This window comes from Salvelinus sp. IW2-2015, linkage group LG6.2 (genome assembly GCF_002910315.2).
Source record: "Salvelinus sp. IW2-2015 linkage group LG6.2, ASM291031v2, whole genome shotgun sequence".
Classification (NCBI taxonomy): domain Eukaryota; kingdom Metazoa; phylum Chordata; class Actinopteri; order Salmoniformes; family Salmonidae; genus Salvelinus; species Salvelinus sp. IW2-2015.
In genome coordinates this window covers 7,544,469-7,560,811 of record NC_036846.1, presented here as the reverse complement: position 1 = coordinate 7,560,811, position 16,343 = coordinate 7,544,469, and the positions used below count along the sequence as shown (strand labels likewise).

Here is a 16,343-nt window from a genome sequence, read left to right as displayed (position 1 = left end):
TGAATTTGCCTTTTTGAATACGCTTAGAATGCCCTGCGTGCTTTCTCTCTTCAGTCAATTCACTGCTTCATTAAGGTGGTCCGAGTTGAGCTTATTTTTAACCTAAGTAATTGTAGTGTTGCAGTGCTCTATATATTTTGTACCAATTGAGAACTTTGGTCTAATTCCCTGAGATCTGGACTTCTCTGGAAAATCATTATTTTAGTCTTATTTGGGGTTTTACTGCCAGGCCCAGTCTGGCAGTACGCACTCTACAGGTCCAGGCTCTGCTGTAGGCCATGTGCTGTGGGTGACACAGGCATAGGTCATCGGCGAAGAGTAGGCATTTAACCTCTGAATTATGGAGACTAAACCAACCAGGGGCTGAGGATTTTTCTAGAATATGGCCAATTCTTTGATGTAAATATTAAAGAGTGCTGGGCTCAGATTACAACCCTGACGAAGGCGCCCCGCCCCTCGGTTAAAGAATTCTGTTCTTTTCTTGCCAATTTTTAATGCTGCACGTATTGCCAGTATACATTGATTTAATTATGTCATATGTTTTACCCCCTACACCACTTTCAATAACTTTGTAAAACAGTCCCTGTGTGCCAAACTAGAATCAAATGCTTTTGAGGAAGTCGATAAAGCAAGCGTATATTTTGGTATTATTTTGGTGGATCATGTTTATCTATCAGGGTGGTAGGGTGTAAATATGATCGGTCGTGCGATGTTTTGGTATAAATCCAATTTGGCTTTTACTCAAGACATTGTGCTTATTAAGGAAGTTTAGAACTCTTACATTTTATAATACTAAGAAAACCTTCCCCAGGTTACTGTCACAGACAAAATGCCTCGTAATTGTTAGGGCAAATTGTCTCCGTTTTTAAAGATGGGGTTATGAGTCCTTGATTCCAGATGTCAGGGAAATAACCTACACTCAGGATCAAATTAAACAGTTTATTATAGCCAATTGAAATTTTGCACTAGTGAGTATTGAGCATCTCATTTAGGATGCCATCAGGTCCGCATGCTTTTTAAATTTGAGAGCCTGAAGTTTCTTATAGAGCTCCTGGTCAGTAATTGGGGAGTCCAGTGGATTTTGATTGTCCTTTATAGCTGCTTTCTAATCCATTCAACTTCTCATGAATTTGGCGTTGTTCGGCGTTTGTGTCAATTTGAACGTGTTGTAGAGTGTTTTAAAATGGGTTGTCCAAATGTCACCATTTTGTATCGCTAATTCCTCTTGTTTAGATTTTTTAATTTTTTCCAATTTTGCCAGAAGTTGTTTGTGTTTATGGACTCTCTCAATTAGCGTCAGCTGCTTTCTGTTGTACTTGCTTTTTTGGTTCTGAGTGTCACGTTTATAGAGTTTTAAAGTCTCAAGTAATGAAGGCGTAATTCACCATTATTTGGGTCTCTGTGCTTTTGGTTATGAGTTTTCTAAGTTTTTTCCTTATAATTTTACAATCTGCATAAACCAGTTGTCATCTGTGATCTTTTTGTTTTGTTTTTATCAATTTCAATTGGGCTTCTTTTGCCGTTTGCCTGAATATATAGTTGATGTTTGTTACTGCTAGATTGAGTAGCCTTCTTTACTGTGAGTGAATGTGGTATTCAGAAAGTACTCTAAGAGTGTTTGGATATTTGGTTTCCAGGTTGCTTTCTGGTATTCTTCTGTGCGTTTTGGCTCTCTCTCTCTCTGTCTCTCTCTCTCTCTCTGTCTCTCTGCTCTCTGTCTCTCTCTCTCTCTGTCTCTCTCTCTCGTCTTTCTATATCTGTCTCTTGTTCTCTCTCTCTCTCTCTGTCTCTCTCTCTCTCTGTCTCTCTCTGTCTCTCCTCTCTCTGTCTCTCTCTCTCTCTGTCTGTCTCTCTCTCTGTCTCTCTCTCTCGTTCTCTCTGTCTCTGTCTTCTGCTCTCTCTGTCTCTCTCTCTGTCTCTGTCTGTCTCTCTCTCTCCTCTTTGTCTCCTTCTGTCTCTGTCTCTGTTCTCTCTCTAGTCTCTCTGTCTCTCTCTCTGCTGTCTCTTCTCTCTCTCCTCTCTCTGTCCTCTGCCGTCTCTTCTCTCTCTCTGTCTCTGTCTCTCTCGTCTCGTGTCTCTCTCTCTCTCTTGTCTCTCTCTCCTGCTCCTCTCTCTCTCGTCTCTCTTCTCTCCTCTCTCTCTACTGTCTCCTCTCTCTCTCTAGTCTCCTCTCTCTACTCTCTCTCTGTCTCCTCTGTCTCTCTGTCTCTCTCTCTCTCCGTCTCTCTCCTCTTTCCTCTCTCTCTCTCTTGCTCTTCTCTCTCTGTCTCTCTCTTCCTCTCCTCTCTCTCTCTGTCTCTCTCCTTCTGTTCTCTTCATCTCTCTTGTTCTCTCTCTCTTTCTCTCTCGCAGATTGTGTGGCTTTCAAAGCTTACAGAGATGTGCTGCTCTTCTTCAATGTGATAACTGTCGCTATAGCCCCCCCTCTACTCTTGCTACCCTTCTTCTCTCTCTCTCTCTGCTCTCTCTCTCTCTCTCTCTTCTCTCTCTCACACACAGTTTGATGCTAACAGTGATGGTCAGATCAGTATAATGGAACTGAGGGAGGCCATGAAGAAGCTGATGGAGACAGCTGACCAACAGAGAGATGACGAGATCCTCCGAGACGTGGATCTCTACCGGACGCGACTGGTTGCACTTTTGAGGTGAGAAGTGTGTGTGTGTGTGTGTGTGTTGTGTGTGTGGTGTCGTGTGTAAACGTGATTTCGTGGGCTTGTTGTGGTATAGTGTGGTGTGTGGAACCTATCGTGTTGTGTGTAGCTTGTGGTGTAAGTAGTTTGTGTGATAGGTGTGTGTGTGTGATACTTTAAATTGTGTTCTTTGGGTTGTGGTGAGTGGAATTGTTGTGTGTGTGATGTGTTGTGTGTGATTGTGTGCTTCCATTGCTCAACTTCAGTTACTGATTATTAATTCGTTAGAAGATAGCAGGACTTGGGTTTTGTTGGTCTGTGTATGTGAATTAATACTCCATGTTTGCTCCTTTCATTTAAACCTCTCTTTACTGTTCATGATCTCTCTCTGCTTTTCACGCAGATTTGTTTCGAATGATGTCACGCTTGAAGATAAACCAATATGGCGTCTTGGTAAATAGGGCACTCATGTGTGTAACATACTACGAAAAGGGACCACTAACCAATCTGTAGTGAACAACTGGAAAAGGGACCACTACATTTGTAGTGAACAACTGGAAAAGGGACCACTACATTTGTAGTGAACAACTGGAAAAGGGACCACTACATTTGTAGTAAACAACTGGAAAAGGGACCACTACATTTGTAGTGAACATTCTTGTTCTACTGACTGGACCTCGGTTTGTTATTTTTTGTTAAGAAGCACTTAAATTGAGTGAACACTTAATAGTAGTTCTACAAATCTTCTAACTCAAGCTGTGACAGTTAAATTGAACATGGATTGGTTGTGACATATCAAAATCCGAATGCTTGGCTGTCATGAGTATATCTTATCTTTTTAAAGTGTCTTTTTTTAAGTGAATGTTTTTACTCTGATTGTATGTGTGTTCAAAMGTTCAACCTCGTTTGTCAAATGTGACGTTATTTTTCAAATAAAAAGTTGTCTGTCTGTGTTGTTTCTATRGCCGTTTTTATGTGCTATCTTAAATGTAATCATTTCTAAGAAAACGTTTGACTAATTCATTCATTGATGATCATTTGATAATAAAATTAGACACATTAGACACACTCATGCAACGTAAGACTAAATAGGGACAGGAATTAAGTTAATGAAAATTATAATTAATGTCTATGATAAATTCACATTCTCCACACACAGTATGCACCTCTTCTGTTCAAGGCAAAGAACACMTGGTGGRATGGAAAAGATTAGTTTCAAGGCAAAGAACACGTGGTGGAAAATATTAGTTTCAACCAACTCAACTGAGCAATTTTATGAACTTCTATGACAATGGAAAAAATGGAACCAAGTCAAACGTGGTTTGACACAATAAGCCATCCTCCTATAGCTCCTCCCACCAGCCTCCTCTGCTATGTATATGCAAAGACACTAGGTTTATGAGCAGCACTGTGGCAAGTTTGAGTCCGGGCTGATCACCTTGAGCTGCTGGGTGTAACAGAAATMAATCACAGAAAGGGTCGTAGTTCATATGGTGCATGGACACGAACCGAAGCGAAATTGCATAGAACCAAGAGAGAGCTGAAGGTTTTCAGCCACGAAGGGAACAGAGTTGAGWTTGGGGGTCGTTTTTCTGTGTGTGGCCACTGCTCATGCTCTCAAAATGTTGGCGCCCGGAGAATACACATTTCCAAGGTGAGCAGGATGATTATGAGATGAGAGTTAAGTTGGACTGCCACTGGGCCGCAAGCAAAGTCGGGAGAAGAGGAATGTTGGGACAGGGACACAGAGAGCTGGATTTTTGAGGAGGAATGGAGGGGGGAAAAAGAGGAAGAAGAGGAAAGTATGAGGAAAGCAGGGGTTGGATTTTTATTTGAGGAAGATGGTGGTAAAAATGGAGATGGGGTGAAGAAGAAGAGTGGTGTCAAGTGAAAACAGAGTGAGCAGTGCACCAGKCCGAGTTCTGGAGGTGAAATGGAAGTGAATGAGGGCGAGTTAAGTGAGGTAGAAGGTGTGGTGAAGAGCTCGGAACCCGAGCCTGGCATCAATGGACATGATAAAGAAGAATCTTGTCCAGTAGGATTTACATTTTTTAAGAAAGTGTATCCTTGTCTTTTGGCAGATCCATTTGTGGTTTCAGGGTGGTTGAGAAAGGAGTTGGGTGCAGTTGAATCAGTGAAGGTAACCTGTAGTGGACTTGTGATATTTGTTTGTATTCTTCTGACCAGAGGGAGCGGGCGCTCTGTGTCACACAACTTGGGTCAAGATCTGTTTCTTGCTTTGTTTGCTCTTAGGAACAGGGCACCATTGAAATTAGTGATTTCTGGGGTAGCATTAAGTATGGAGATGGAGCAATTGAAGTTGAAGATTCCTGGTGTTTGTGATGCCCGCCGAGTGTGGTGAAACAGAGGAGTCATTGTCAGTCCTGTGTGTGTCAACTGTAGGGGTGCCCACGTTGCTGGGGATCAGATGTGTCCGGTGAGAGAGAGGCAGGTTGAGATGGCTAGAGTCAGAGTAGTGCAGAAGGTGACCAATGCTGKGGCAGTGAAGAAAGTAGAGGAGAATGGGTCAWGGGTGAGGGATCCTGAGAGGATCCCTGTGAGTAGTAGATKTGTGCCAGCACAGAGGGAAAGGACAACAAGCGATATATGCATCAGTATGGTTGGCTTCTRAGCATTCATAGGTTATCAACTGTACTGCAGAAATGGCACGTAAATCACCGGAAATAGATGTTGTGGTGGCAGCTGCAGAGAAGTATTGGGTATACAAAATTTGATTTCAGAAAAGTTAAAAGGTGTGTGTTGACTGGTGGTGTTCCGTACTCCCAGGCCATTGGCATGGTGCAGGAGCAGATAGGGTCAAAGTAGTGGAATGTGGTGGTGGGTTTTTAAGGTTAGTTGTTTTATATTTGCATAAATCTTTTTTTGTGGGGGTTAGTTTATTTATTTTTCCACTTTCCCCTTTTTGTATCACTAAGTAAAATGGATTTATATTATAGTCCAGTWGGGGYCGGTAATGCAACATGTTGGATGCCAACCTCCGTTTTAATCCAAAGAAGAAGAAGCATTTTCATTCAACACGTTACTGGTAATGGRGGCGCCGACGACAAAAGTGTTTTATCAAAGAAAGGCAGCGCAGAAACTGTGGTTTCACTCATTTATAGGGGTCTAAACGACTGATGGATGAAAACCTTATTGCTAAAGCATACATTACCTAATTTAAACGGCAATGATGCCATCAAAGACACTGGAAGCACAACTGTCAAAGCTACCATCATAAAACAATCAGGCCTCGATAACATGCAAGATTTTGAAAGCCATATGAAAGATTGCATAGACATATCACGGCGAAATCCTGTTATGGTTGAATAACAGTGTGGCCCAATTTGTCAGAGAGAGATCCGAGAAGGAGTCTGAGATGGGCAAACCGAGAGACCTGCYGGGAGAATGAACCTGAGAGCCTTCTCAGCTCATTCACAGACCAGCCCAATAACCATAACCATAACACTGCAGCTGCGGTACCAAATACAAACCATGTTCCAGGTGATGCTGTGCATGGTACATTTGTCATTTAATTTCTCCGACTTTTTCTGTTTGCTTTTACAGAARATAACTTGTGCTTGCTGAATGATACAACATAACATGTTACTGAATTTACTTCGCTAACGTTAGCTACTGTAATTACATCTCTCCACTGTAGGGCTAATGCAGGCGGTCCAAGAGAAGAAGCAGAGCGATGAGGAGAGCACTCTGGAGTTTGATGAAGAGGTGACAGCTGTATCTTGTTTCGTGAAAGCAGCGCGTGACTTGGAGTATGAGCTCACTATGGTAAACGTCAAGCTTGACAATCATCTTCAGGGAGGCGTGTAAAGGTGTGGAGGCCAGCCAGCGATCCTCCAACCGGGGCACCCTGGAGCTAGCTTAATCCCAGAAAGGAGGACCTGGGGCTGGGTGATGATCAGGAGGAGCTGGGTGATGATCAGGAGGAGCTGGGTGATGATCAGGAGGAGCTGGGTGATGATCAGGAGGAGCTGGGGGAGGAGGGCCTGGAGACCCAGGCAGAAGGGACAAACTAACTGTTCACAGTACTGCAAGAACTTCAGTAAGGAGTGAGTCCTGCGCCGCCATCTTAGAAGACACAGAGTAAGGCCAGGGGAGGAAGGGTCTGGCCCTCCCACCTGCTGACTCATAGTGGGGCCAAAGCCTACGCCTGCAATGTGTGTGACCAGTGCTTTACACGCCCTAAATCTCTCAGCAAGCACCGACCTAAGCCTAAACTGTTCATGTGTACTGACTGTGGTAAGGCTTTTTCCATTCAGGTGCAGCTGGCCGTTCATGAGAGCACACACACTGGGAATTGAGCCTTCGAGCCTCTTCCCCCCTCTATCTTCCACAAACGGCTTCTCCATGTGGAGGTACTGGGCGGTCACCAGATGACACACCAGGTGGACCGGACGRTTCTCTGCCCSCACTGCTCCAAGGGCTTCCACTGCYCCAAGCACCCACCGGTGCAGCCTCTGTATCATGACCTTCCACACGCCCAACGAGCGCCGTCACCGGCTGGAGCGCGTGCACACCCCTGCCCCTACAGCGGGAAGAGCTTCAAGGTGGACTATGAGGTCATGCTGCACTGCCGAARGCACAACGACGAGTGCCTGTACCCATGTGAACTCTGCTCTTTGAGTTTCAATCTCCTGGCATCCCACAATCTCACTCACACTYGAGATCGCCATGTAAATGTGTGAGCTGTGCCAGCGTAAGTTCTCTCGGCCCACTYGTCTGCAGATCTCTGGAAGTTACACCAGAGTGAGAAGCCATACAGACTTCCCTAACCTGGCCCTCCTGGAGGCACACAACCGCACCTCTCACCCTGACCCCCTACAGACGAAGCAGGCTGAGGTACTGATTCAGGGCCGCAGGTGCCCCAAGATTCCCCAAGGGGGAAGAGAGACCTGTCCACTTGAGCTGCTCTACCCAAACAAGGGAACCCCCAACACAGCAGGCAGCACCTGGTCAGGTTTTGTATCGGGTTCCAATTAAACGGTGGGTATCATGATTGTGCTCACCCAACAACTTGACACACTTCCTATCCAGTCACCTGCCACTGCCGTATTCTCCGCCCCCATGACGAGCCAGACCACAGCCACACCAGCAGGACCCCTCAAACTACAGATGCCACTTACACCAAACACACCTACCACCACGTTTCAACACAAGCCACCAAACCTAGACAGAAAGCTACCCCACCCAGACCCAGGAGGCTTCGCAAATCTGAGAACAAGAACAAGCCGTCAGTCAAAACCCCAGAACCTCCTCCACAACATGACCTTACTGCTAGGGTCAGCACTAAATGTCAAGGGTCATCTCAGTCCTAGACAGCAGGGCAGCCAGTGACTGAAACTACTCCTAATTCTGCCACCAAATCCAACCACAAGTCCTTTACCAAAGTTCCGTCCTGACCTGAGCACAGCCCAATCAGAGAATGAGCCTGCGGCTCCAGGAAAGACCACAGCCAACAGCAGAGCCTCTAGTATACTTGAGGCAGYACTAGAAGCAGGATCAGGGAAAGGGGTAGAGGAAGAGTGGCAGGTGGGAAGAGCGAGGGGCAGATGGGAAGAGAGGGAGAGATTATGTAGCTGTAGTGAGACTCCTGACTATAGCTCCAAAACCAGTTGTAAAGATGTAGGATCTTAATTTGATCACTTTTGGTGGCAAACTTGTAGTGTATTTAAGGAAATAAAAAGGCAAACGTTTGTAATTTCCACTTTAAAATGTCAGACTTGATTTGCKTTAACGAAAAATGTCAGCCCCTACAAYAACTGTCCATTAATTATAATCCACATTTCCTGTTGCTTCAGAATTATTTTCCTGCTGTAGCAAACTGTCTCAAATTAAGATCCTACATCGGTTATTGTACAGGCTCCCTGAGTGAGGACTGACTGCTTTTTAGGGTGGATCCTCTGCGTGTTTTCGTGTTTTGATGGGTATGATCGGTTGGATACGTTTGACAACTCGGGGTTGAAGAAAGGACAAACAGGACAACACGGGGAGAGACCAATATTGGACTCTTTTTGTTTTCCGTTGCAAAATGTTTTGCTACGGTACTATGCACTAATTAATATACGACCCAGCTCCCTACTGATCTACTTTTAGACAATGTAGGACCCTTTACGTGACTGTTTCAAATAAAGTATCTCATGTTTGGCTGAAGCTTATGCACTGGTTAGTAATTCATTCCACTTTTCTCTGGTACCTCGCTTCTCACTTGTGGTTGTGTAGATCCATAACTCATAAAACCTTTATTCTCTTTCAGTGTGMACCTTGTTCCAGGAGTGTATAGGCAAGTTACCTTTACCTTGTGGCCATTGGAAACAAAATTTAGGCCAGGATTCAATGCAAGGGGTGTTATAGCGTAGCCCACTAGACAGAAGCCGACAACGTGCCTTTCAAAAGGCACTTATGAAAAACGCTGTGCATCTCAGTTCAAGCGTAAACTGCACTTTAAAGTCGCTTATAGTGCACTGCGCTATAACGCACACTGAATTCAGGCCTTAGACTTAAGAAACACACAAATACACAGTTCTTGATCCATGATTGTTTACTTTWAKAGTGAAGTACAGATCATCACATTCACAAAGCACTTCTCTCTGTCTCCACTCATAAAGGCACTCACGGAGAAASCTATCTAAGGGAGGACAAACTTTAAATGAAATTCAGTTATCCATTTCCATTTGTCATTTTACTGAGTATTGCGAAAAATAAAATGGCTAAAAATATAMATATTTTTTAGGTATTGATAGGAAGTAGAATACAAATATAGACTAGATCATCTCTTCATCTATTATATAGATTTTTCTACATAGCTTCTCAGTTCATACGCACTGTTTTTCATTATGTCATTATTGTCTCTCGATTCATGAAACATCCCACCCCCTAATGCTGCGAAAAATACCTTCAGTAAGGAATCACCGAACTCTCCCAGCGAGCTCTCTAGTCACCGGCCGTTAAGTCGCAATCCATATTTGATAGTTTGATCGCTGGAGGTAGTACTTGCTGAAACTGGACTGTTATTGTAGGAACCTTTTTCATTTATAAATGTCATGTTTTTCTTGTTGCAGAGCAGGKTCCAGATCTGATGTGGCGGTCCAGACCTCCTTTCTCTATGTAGGTCTTCCCACAGTCTTCACATTCGGACTTGGGCATACTGCCGTGGATGTGGGCCCTGTGCCTGCTGAGATTCCCCCTCTCTGAGAACCCCCTGCCACAGTCTGGACAGAGGTGGGGCCTTTCCCCCGAGTGGATCAGCATGTGTTTACGCATGTTCCCARTGTCGTTGAAGCGTTTGTCACATCTGGGGCAGGGGAACGGCTTCTCCCCGCTATGAGTGCGAATGTGCCTCTCCCGGTCACGGCGGGATATGAAGGCCTTCCCGCACTCCTGGCAGGAAAAGTTTTTGGGCTTCTTTTGGGGTTCTGGAAACGAGGAGACACCACCTCTACCTCCCTCTCTACCTCTTTTGCCTCGACCTCGTGACGATGATGTTCTTTTCCTGTGCCACAGTGGGGACGCCTCTCGAAGAGCGGGGATGTCAGCATCTMGGTRGTCCTGGAGGGTCTGGGGGTCGGCAGGGGCCCAGGTGGGGTCCTCTTCACCCTCCTTGTCGTCTGACTCCGAGTCGGAGCCCAGYATGGAAGAAAGGGAGCGGCTGGCGGACTCAAAGCCCCGTCGACGCTGGGACTCACCCAGGGCCTCGTCGTCCTCCACGGGGGCTAGCCAGTCTCCAGGGTGCTGGTCCTCCTGTACCTCTGGTTCCATCTCATCTTCCTCCCTACTCACAGGACTGGAGCCTGCAGCTGCCGAGGGCTGAGAGGGGGCCTGAAGCTTAGGGAGACCGGAATTCTTTGGATGGAACACTCCTCCAGACTTCWTKAGCTCAGCTTTCTCTTCCTCTCGGGRTGTACATGTTTGGCTGGCTGGATCGTGAAGCTCAAGTTTCATTGGTTTAGAGTCAGGAATCTCCTTGTCTTCACTCTCCTGTTTMGTAAGTAATAAAAGGGATGTGACTGTGGTCTCATACTCCTCCTCTTTGATGTGCGTTGGCCTCTGAAGCTCAGGGTTCGTAACAAATAATTCTGTCCGCTCCTGTTTGACACATGAGGTAGGGAGGGATTCCTGACCTCTGGAGACCAGTTCGACCTTGGAATGTTCCGTTTTGGGCAGAACTCTTTGGGGTGACCCTGGTCCGTGTGAGCTGTCCATCTCCCAGGCCATCACCACTAGGACAAAACAAATGGTATTAGAACACATGACATAAGCATCTTGTTTACATTTCATAACCACAATCAGCTGTCAATTTTTTCAATTTATTCAATGGTGGAGTTCCGTTTGTTTTGCATGGCCAAATTACCAGGTTGGGTGTAAATTTCACTTAAAGGCCAATGGAATGGTCCAAAATGTGCAACCCAAAACGAACTCTACCTTTGTAGAAAACCTGTGGTAGCACCAAGTATGCATATAAACCAGTGGAGGCTGCTGAGGGGAGAACAGCCCATATTAATAGCRYGAACAGAGCAAKTGGAATGGCATCAAACACCTGGAAACCATGTGTTTTATGTATTTGATACCATTCCACTGATTCCGCTCCAGTCATTATCACAAGCCCGTTCTCCCCAATTAYAGTGCCACCAAACTCCTGTGATATAAACCAGTGTTGGGTTCAAGACCACCTAAAACCAAGACCGGAGCGAATCAAGACCGAGTCAAGACCGAGACTTGGAGGGGGACGAGAGGTCCGAGAGAGTCAAGACCAGAAAAACGTGAGTTCAATTCAAGAKCATGACTGTAATTTTGTCAACGGCATCTGCCATTCAACATTTTGSAGTGACAGTTGAATCAACCAATTACATTGTATTGTAATGGGTGGGATGATTTTACAAAACGTATGGAAACTTCTGCCTTTTGGAAGGCCAACAGGCCACTGTGCAATAGCGAGCAGTAGTTTTACCACGGTCTAGCTAGCTAGCTTTTGTTGTAGGATAGTTTGCAGCGGCTGCAGCAGGTGTTATCAAAGAGAATGTTGTTGCTAATTTGTTAGCTTCCCCCTTTAAAATAATAACTTTCAACATGAAGTTAAGTTTGAAATGATCATCTGGTGAGTGGAACTGTGTTTMTTATTGCAGCGCGCTTGCTGTTGTTAGCCATCTCTTTGAAAATAACTTGTGTGTGAAACATTGTTGCATTTAAACTTTAGATCACGGGTTACTTTGTGTGCTGAACGTGAAACGTTTTTTTTGCAATGGTAAGTAATAGTTTTACATTTCGATTGGGAAATGCTTAGCCTAATGGTTTTGTTTTTGTATTCTTATGATTGGGACCRWCCGGCTTAATATGTCAGAGTGAATGGACRGGTGTRTTTCCATCGGCCCTATGCAGTGGTGCCTGAAGAAGTGGGTCCTGTGTGACGGAATTGCACCACTTGTTAAAAATCTAAAATCACACTTTAAATACAMTAATAAAAGGACACAAATGGGATGTTCTAAGTCCACAACAATGCTTAAACCACATCAGGAGACTATCTTTTAGGTCTGGGAAAAATCAAAAAAATATATTGTTGGAGGGTGTAGTTGCCCTTTAATTCAATTGAGAAAAACAAATTCTTTCCCCATTGATACAAATCAGCATTACATCATTTTGTCAGGTAGGCAAGTCAACATTTAATTGGAAAGGTTTTTTGGGAAAGCCTTCATAAATATTCCTGCAAACAGCGTATGATGACTGAATTGCACATCGTAAATAGCCTACTAACCAAGACTAAGGACCAAATGTTTTCAATACCTGGTTTGCATACCCATTGTTGCCTTAGTTAGCATTTACTGCTAGATATCATGAATTGAATTGTCTTTCCTACCCTACCGGCTACCAATGTAATTCTTCTGTGAGCTGCTCCATGCAACAACCAGTTGGAAGCTGTGCSCTCTTGCTGCCTGCAGATTATATTCGGCTGAAACTAGGATATGTGTAGGCAACTTTGTGCATGATTTCTCTATTGTACTACATAATTAATACYCTGTATACCTCCACTACACTACTTTGATATGCAACCAAAGGGATTAAGAAGTGAGTTTAGGCAATGCCCACTGAAAACCCCTTACAAAAAGATTGCAGTTTTGAAACTGCAGTCAACTGTGGTATTTTGGACGCAGTAATTGCAGAATAACTGCAGTTATACTGCACTCTGACTGCAATATTTTTTCATAAGGGACAAAGTTGGTATAGGGCGTATACCTGCGTATAGCCTCCACTACATCATTGGCKCTTTGTGATTTACAAAAGTGCACTCTCACTGGTATTACGGTTGCTGTCCTTTCAGCATCACCAGCCTGTCACACACTGAAGGCCTAGGGGTCCAATAGGTTCGCCACTGCGCAAACATGTCTACTATAGATATAAAGACAATTAGAATTTCTCCCTGTCTCCCCTTACTAATAGTAAGCATGCAACATAGTAAACAATTTACCCCACTCTTCCCTACCAGAGAGTCAAGGAAATTCAGACAAACTTTGAGAATATTTTTCAATGCAAGTAAAGTACAGTAATGTTACAAGTAAAGTAGYAATCCCAGGTTTCAATAGGCAGCAAGATATTGTTTCAAAAAAGGAGTGTATATATTTGGCKTGGCATAGCGTTTTTATGCGCTGACTGAATGGAAGCTGTTAATGATGGGCTTTTTACTCCGCMGGTCTGAAATTACAAGTCCTCACTGTCCGAGACCGGGTAAAAATGTAGCTGACACAGAGAGAAGACCYYGTAAAAATGTATCTGACAACTAGACAAGACCAAGACACTCAATGTGTAGTACTACAACACTGATAAAAACCCTGGACTGCTGATTAAATGTGTTGTCCAATGAGAGGCTTTGAAGACACCGGTCGGCCATATTGTACTTCTCAGAAGGAGCAGTCCTCCATCGGAATGAATGGAACTCAGTACAGTATTTCAATTAAATGTTTCAAGGACAAAATTACATGTATACTGAACAAAAAAATATTTTACAGAGTTACAGTTCATATGAGGACTCCAGTCAATTGATTAGGCTCTAATCTATGGATTTATAATATGACTAGGAATACAGATATCCATCTGTTGGTCACAGACACCTTGCAATTGTGTTTGTTGTCCGTAGCTTATGCCTACCCATACCACAACCCCACCATACCCTACCCATACCACAACCCCACCATAACTACCATACACAACCACCCATACCCTCCCATACCACAACCCCACCCATACCTACCCATACCACAACCCCACCCATACCCTACCATACCACAACCCCACCCATACCCTACACCCATACCACAACCCCACCCATACCCTACCCATACCACACCCATACCAACAACCCCACCACCACGGGGCAGCAAAGGCTTCAACATAGCGCCCAAATCAGTTTTTTATATAAATATTTTGAACACCGCGCCCCAATCAGTATTCTAGTGTATATATAATATTTGGGTAAGACTAACATGGTTCTGGTTCAAGTGGACTTGTTGTTAATTATGGAAAAACACACTTCTCACGTCTTTGCTGAGGCTGCGGCGGAGGGCGGGTCTTCTAACAACATCCAAATTGCGTGGAACTGCGCGGAAAAGTAGTAAAGTTGTAAACTACTATTATCGCGCATGTACTTAATTTATAATAACGCAGAAAGCCGTAACCGTTGTATATTTGTCATAATGTCGCTTAGCTAAATGTTTAGAAACTGTTAGTAAATAGTTTATTCTCGATCACCGCATCGTCAATTGACCTTGTTTTGATCAGCTGGAAGATAGTCTGTTGACTTGTTAGTTGCTGGCTAGCTAGATTGCAAAAAGATCCACACGAGAAGCATCAAGCGTAAACAAATTGACCAATACGCATGACGAAACCACCTGTCGAATTTGATTGTTATTGTTTCCAGTGAATGGTTAGCTATCAAATTACAGGATTTCTGAACCTTCCGAAGGCATGAACATTCCGGAAACGATACTGTTTGGTGGGTGGACACGAACCAGAGAGGAAGGGAAGAGGCCCAACTCCGCAAAAAAAGAGTCTCCCTCAGCAGGTGGCGTTGTTTCGCCCACCAAGCAAGGAGTTTTTGTGTGGATGTCGAATTGGCATCAACAACAAAATAATGGCTTATTTTCTACTTGAGGTTTATTTGATTGGAATGAAGCTTAAGTTGCTACGAGTGTATGATATAAATAGGACACGTGACATCCCGGGCAACTGAGAAAAAAAACATTCGGAGTTGTCTCGAGATTGTTATGCATATTCATGTATTGGGCTAGTAGCGTGGCATCTCTCTCTCTATTGATACAAGCGTTTGAGTGGAACAACCTCATCGAATATTCAAAAATTTTACAAAAATGAGATGTATCCACCAATCCTAAGAAGGATGGGTGGGACCTAGACAACCCGCTGTGCCCTTTGTGGCACACACGTCTCCTATTGTTAGGGCGGAGAGACATATATCTTGTCAGTATATCCAGAATCTTTACTGGGCCTTCTTCATCTTTGTATCATGGCGTTCGCTCACTTTGTTTGTACATGCCGCCTACTGTACGGTAATTAAAAGGAAGGGGGAAAGGAAAAAAATCGCACCACCAACTAACCCTATGTCTATATATCACTATTTTAATAAATATACGAAGAGCCCCACCTATTTTAGCACCACCTGTTTAGCATGTTATTTTGGCATTAATACATTTAATCTAGAATCGGCTTCCTATTTCGCAACAAAGCATCCTTCACTCATGCTGCCAAACATACCCTCGTAAAACGACCATCCTACGATCCTCGACTTCGGCGATCTCATTTGCAAATTAGCCTCCAACACTCTACTCAACAAATTGAATGCAGTCTATCACAGTGCCATCCGTTTTGTCACCAAAGCCCATATACTACCCACCACTGCGACCTGTACGCTCTCGTTGGCTGGCCCTCGCTTCATACTCTCCCAAACCCACTGGCTCCAGGTCATCTACAAGTCTATGCTAGGTAAAGCCCCGCCTTATCTCATCTCACTGGTCACCATAGCAGCACCCACCGTAGCACGCACTCCAGGAGGTATATCTCACTGGTCACCCCCAAAGCCAATTCTTCCTTTGGCCGCCTCTCCTTCCAGTTCTCTACTGCCAATGACTGGAAAGAACTGCAAAATATCCCTAAAGCTGAAGACTCTTACCTCCCTCACTATCTTTAAGCACCAGCTGTCAGAGCAGCTCAAAGATCACTGCACCTGTACATGGCTCATCTGTAAATAGCCCATCCAATCTCCCTCATCCCATACTATTTGTTTATTTATCTTGCTCCTTTGCACCCCAGTATCTCTACTTGCACATTCATCTTCTGCACATTCTACCATTCTAGTGTTTAATGCTATATTGTAATTACTTCGCACCATGGCCTATTTATTGCCTTCCCTCTCTTATCCTACCTCATTTGCACATGCTGTACATAGACTTTTCTACTGTATTATTGATTGTATGTTTATTTATTCCATGTGTAACTCTGTGTTGCTTACGTGTCGAATGCTATGCTTTATCTTGGCCAGGTCGCAGTTGCAAATGAGAACTTGTTCTCAACTAGCCTACCTGTTAAATTAAGGTGAAATAAAAATAAATAAATATCAGTTTGCAAACAATGTAAAAAAAAAAAAATTGAGTTAATAAAGACACACAAACATGGTCTTTTTTTTGCTTTCTTGAGTAA

General features: G+C 44.0%; 2 protein-coding genes and 1 long non-coding RNA gene across 3 annotated transcripts in view; 2 read left to right on the top strand and 1 right to left on the bottom strand.

The window, feature by feature from the left end:
- LOC139027923 (calcium-binding protein 5-like) overlaps positions 1–5,456 on the top strand; it is a 12,764-nt gene extending 7,308 nt beyond the window's left edge. The window contains exons 6-8 of the mRNA XM_070444145.1: positions 2,500–2,645; positions 5,034–5,187; positions 5,418–5,456. Of these exons, the coding sequence (XP_070300246.1) occupies positions 2,500–2,645; positions 5,034–5,187; positions 5,418–5,456 (339 nt within the window). The remainder of the gene's footprint in view (positions 1–2,499; positions 2,646–5,033; positions 5,188–5,417) is intronic.
- A 176-nt stretch (positions 5,457–5,632) lies between these two features.
- Positions 5,633–8,803, top strand: LOC139027970 (uncharacterized). Its single transcript, XR_011480095.1, has 2 exons — positions 5,633–6,131; positions 6,289–8,803. It is a non-coding gene; the product is annotated as an uncharacterized lncRNA (long non-coding RNA).
- A 365-nt stretch (positions 8,804–9,168) lies between these two features.
- Positions 9,169–14,658, bottom strand: LOC111965764 (zinc finger and BTB domain-containing protein 49). Its single transcript, XM_023990046.2, has 2 exons — positions 14,382–14,658; positions 9,169–10,864 (listed from the first exon to the last, which is right to left on the bottom strand). Exon 2 carries the CDS (start codon positions 10,857–10,859, stop codon positions 9,687–9,689), a length of 1,173 nt encoding a protein of 390 aa, XP_023845814.1. The 5' UTR covers positions 10,860–10,864; positions 14,382–14,658; the 3' UTR covers positions 9,169–9,686.
- Positions 14,659–16,343: the final 1,685 nt, after the last annotated feature.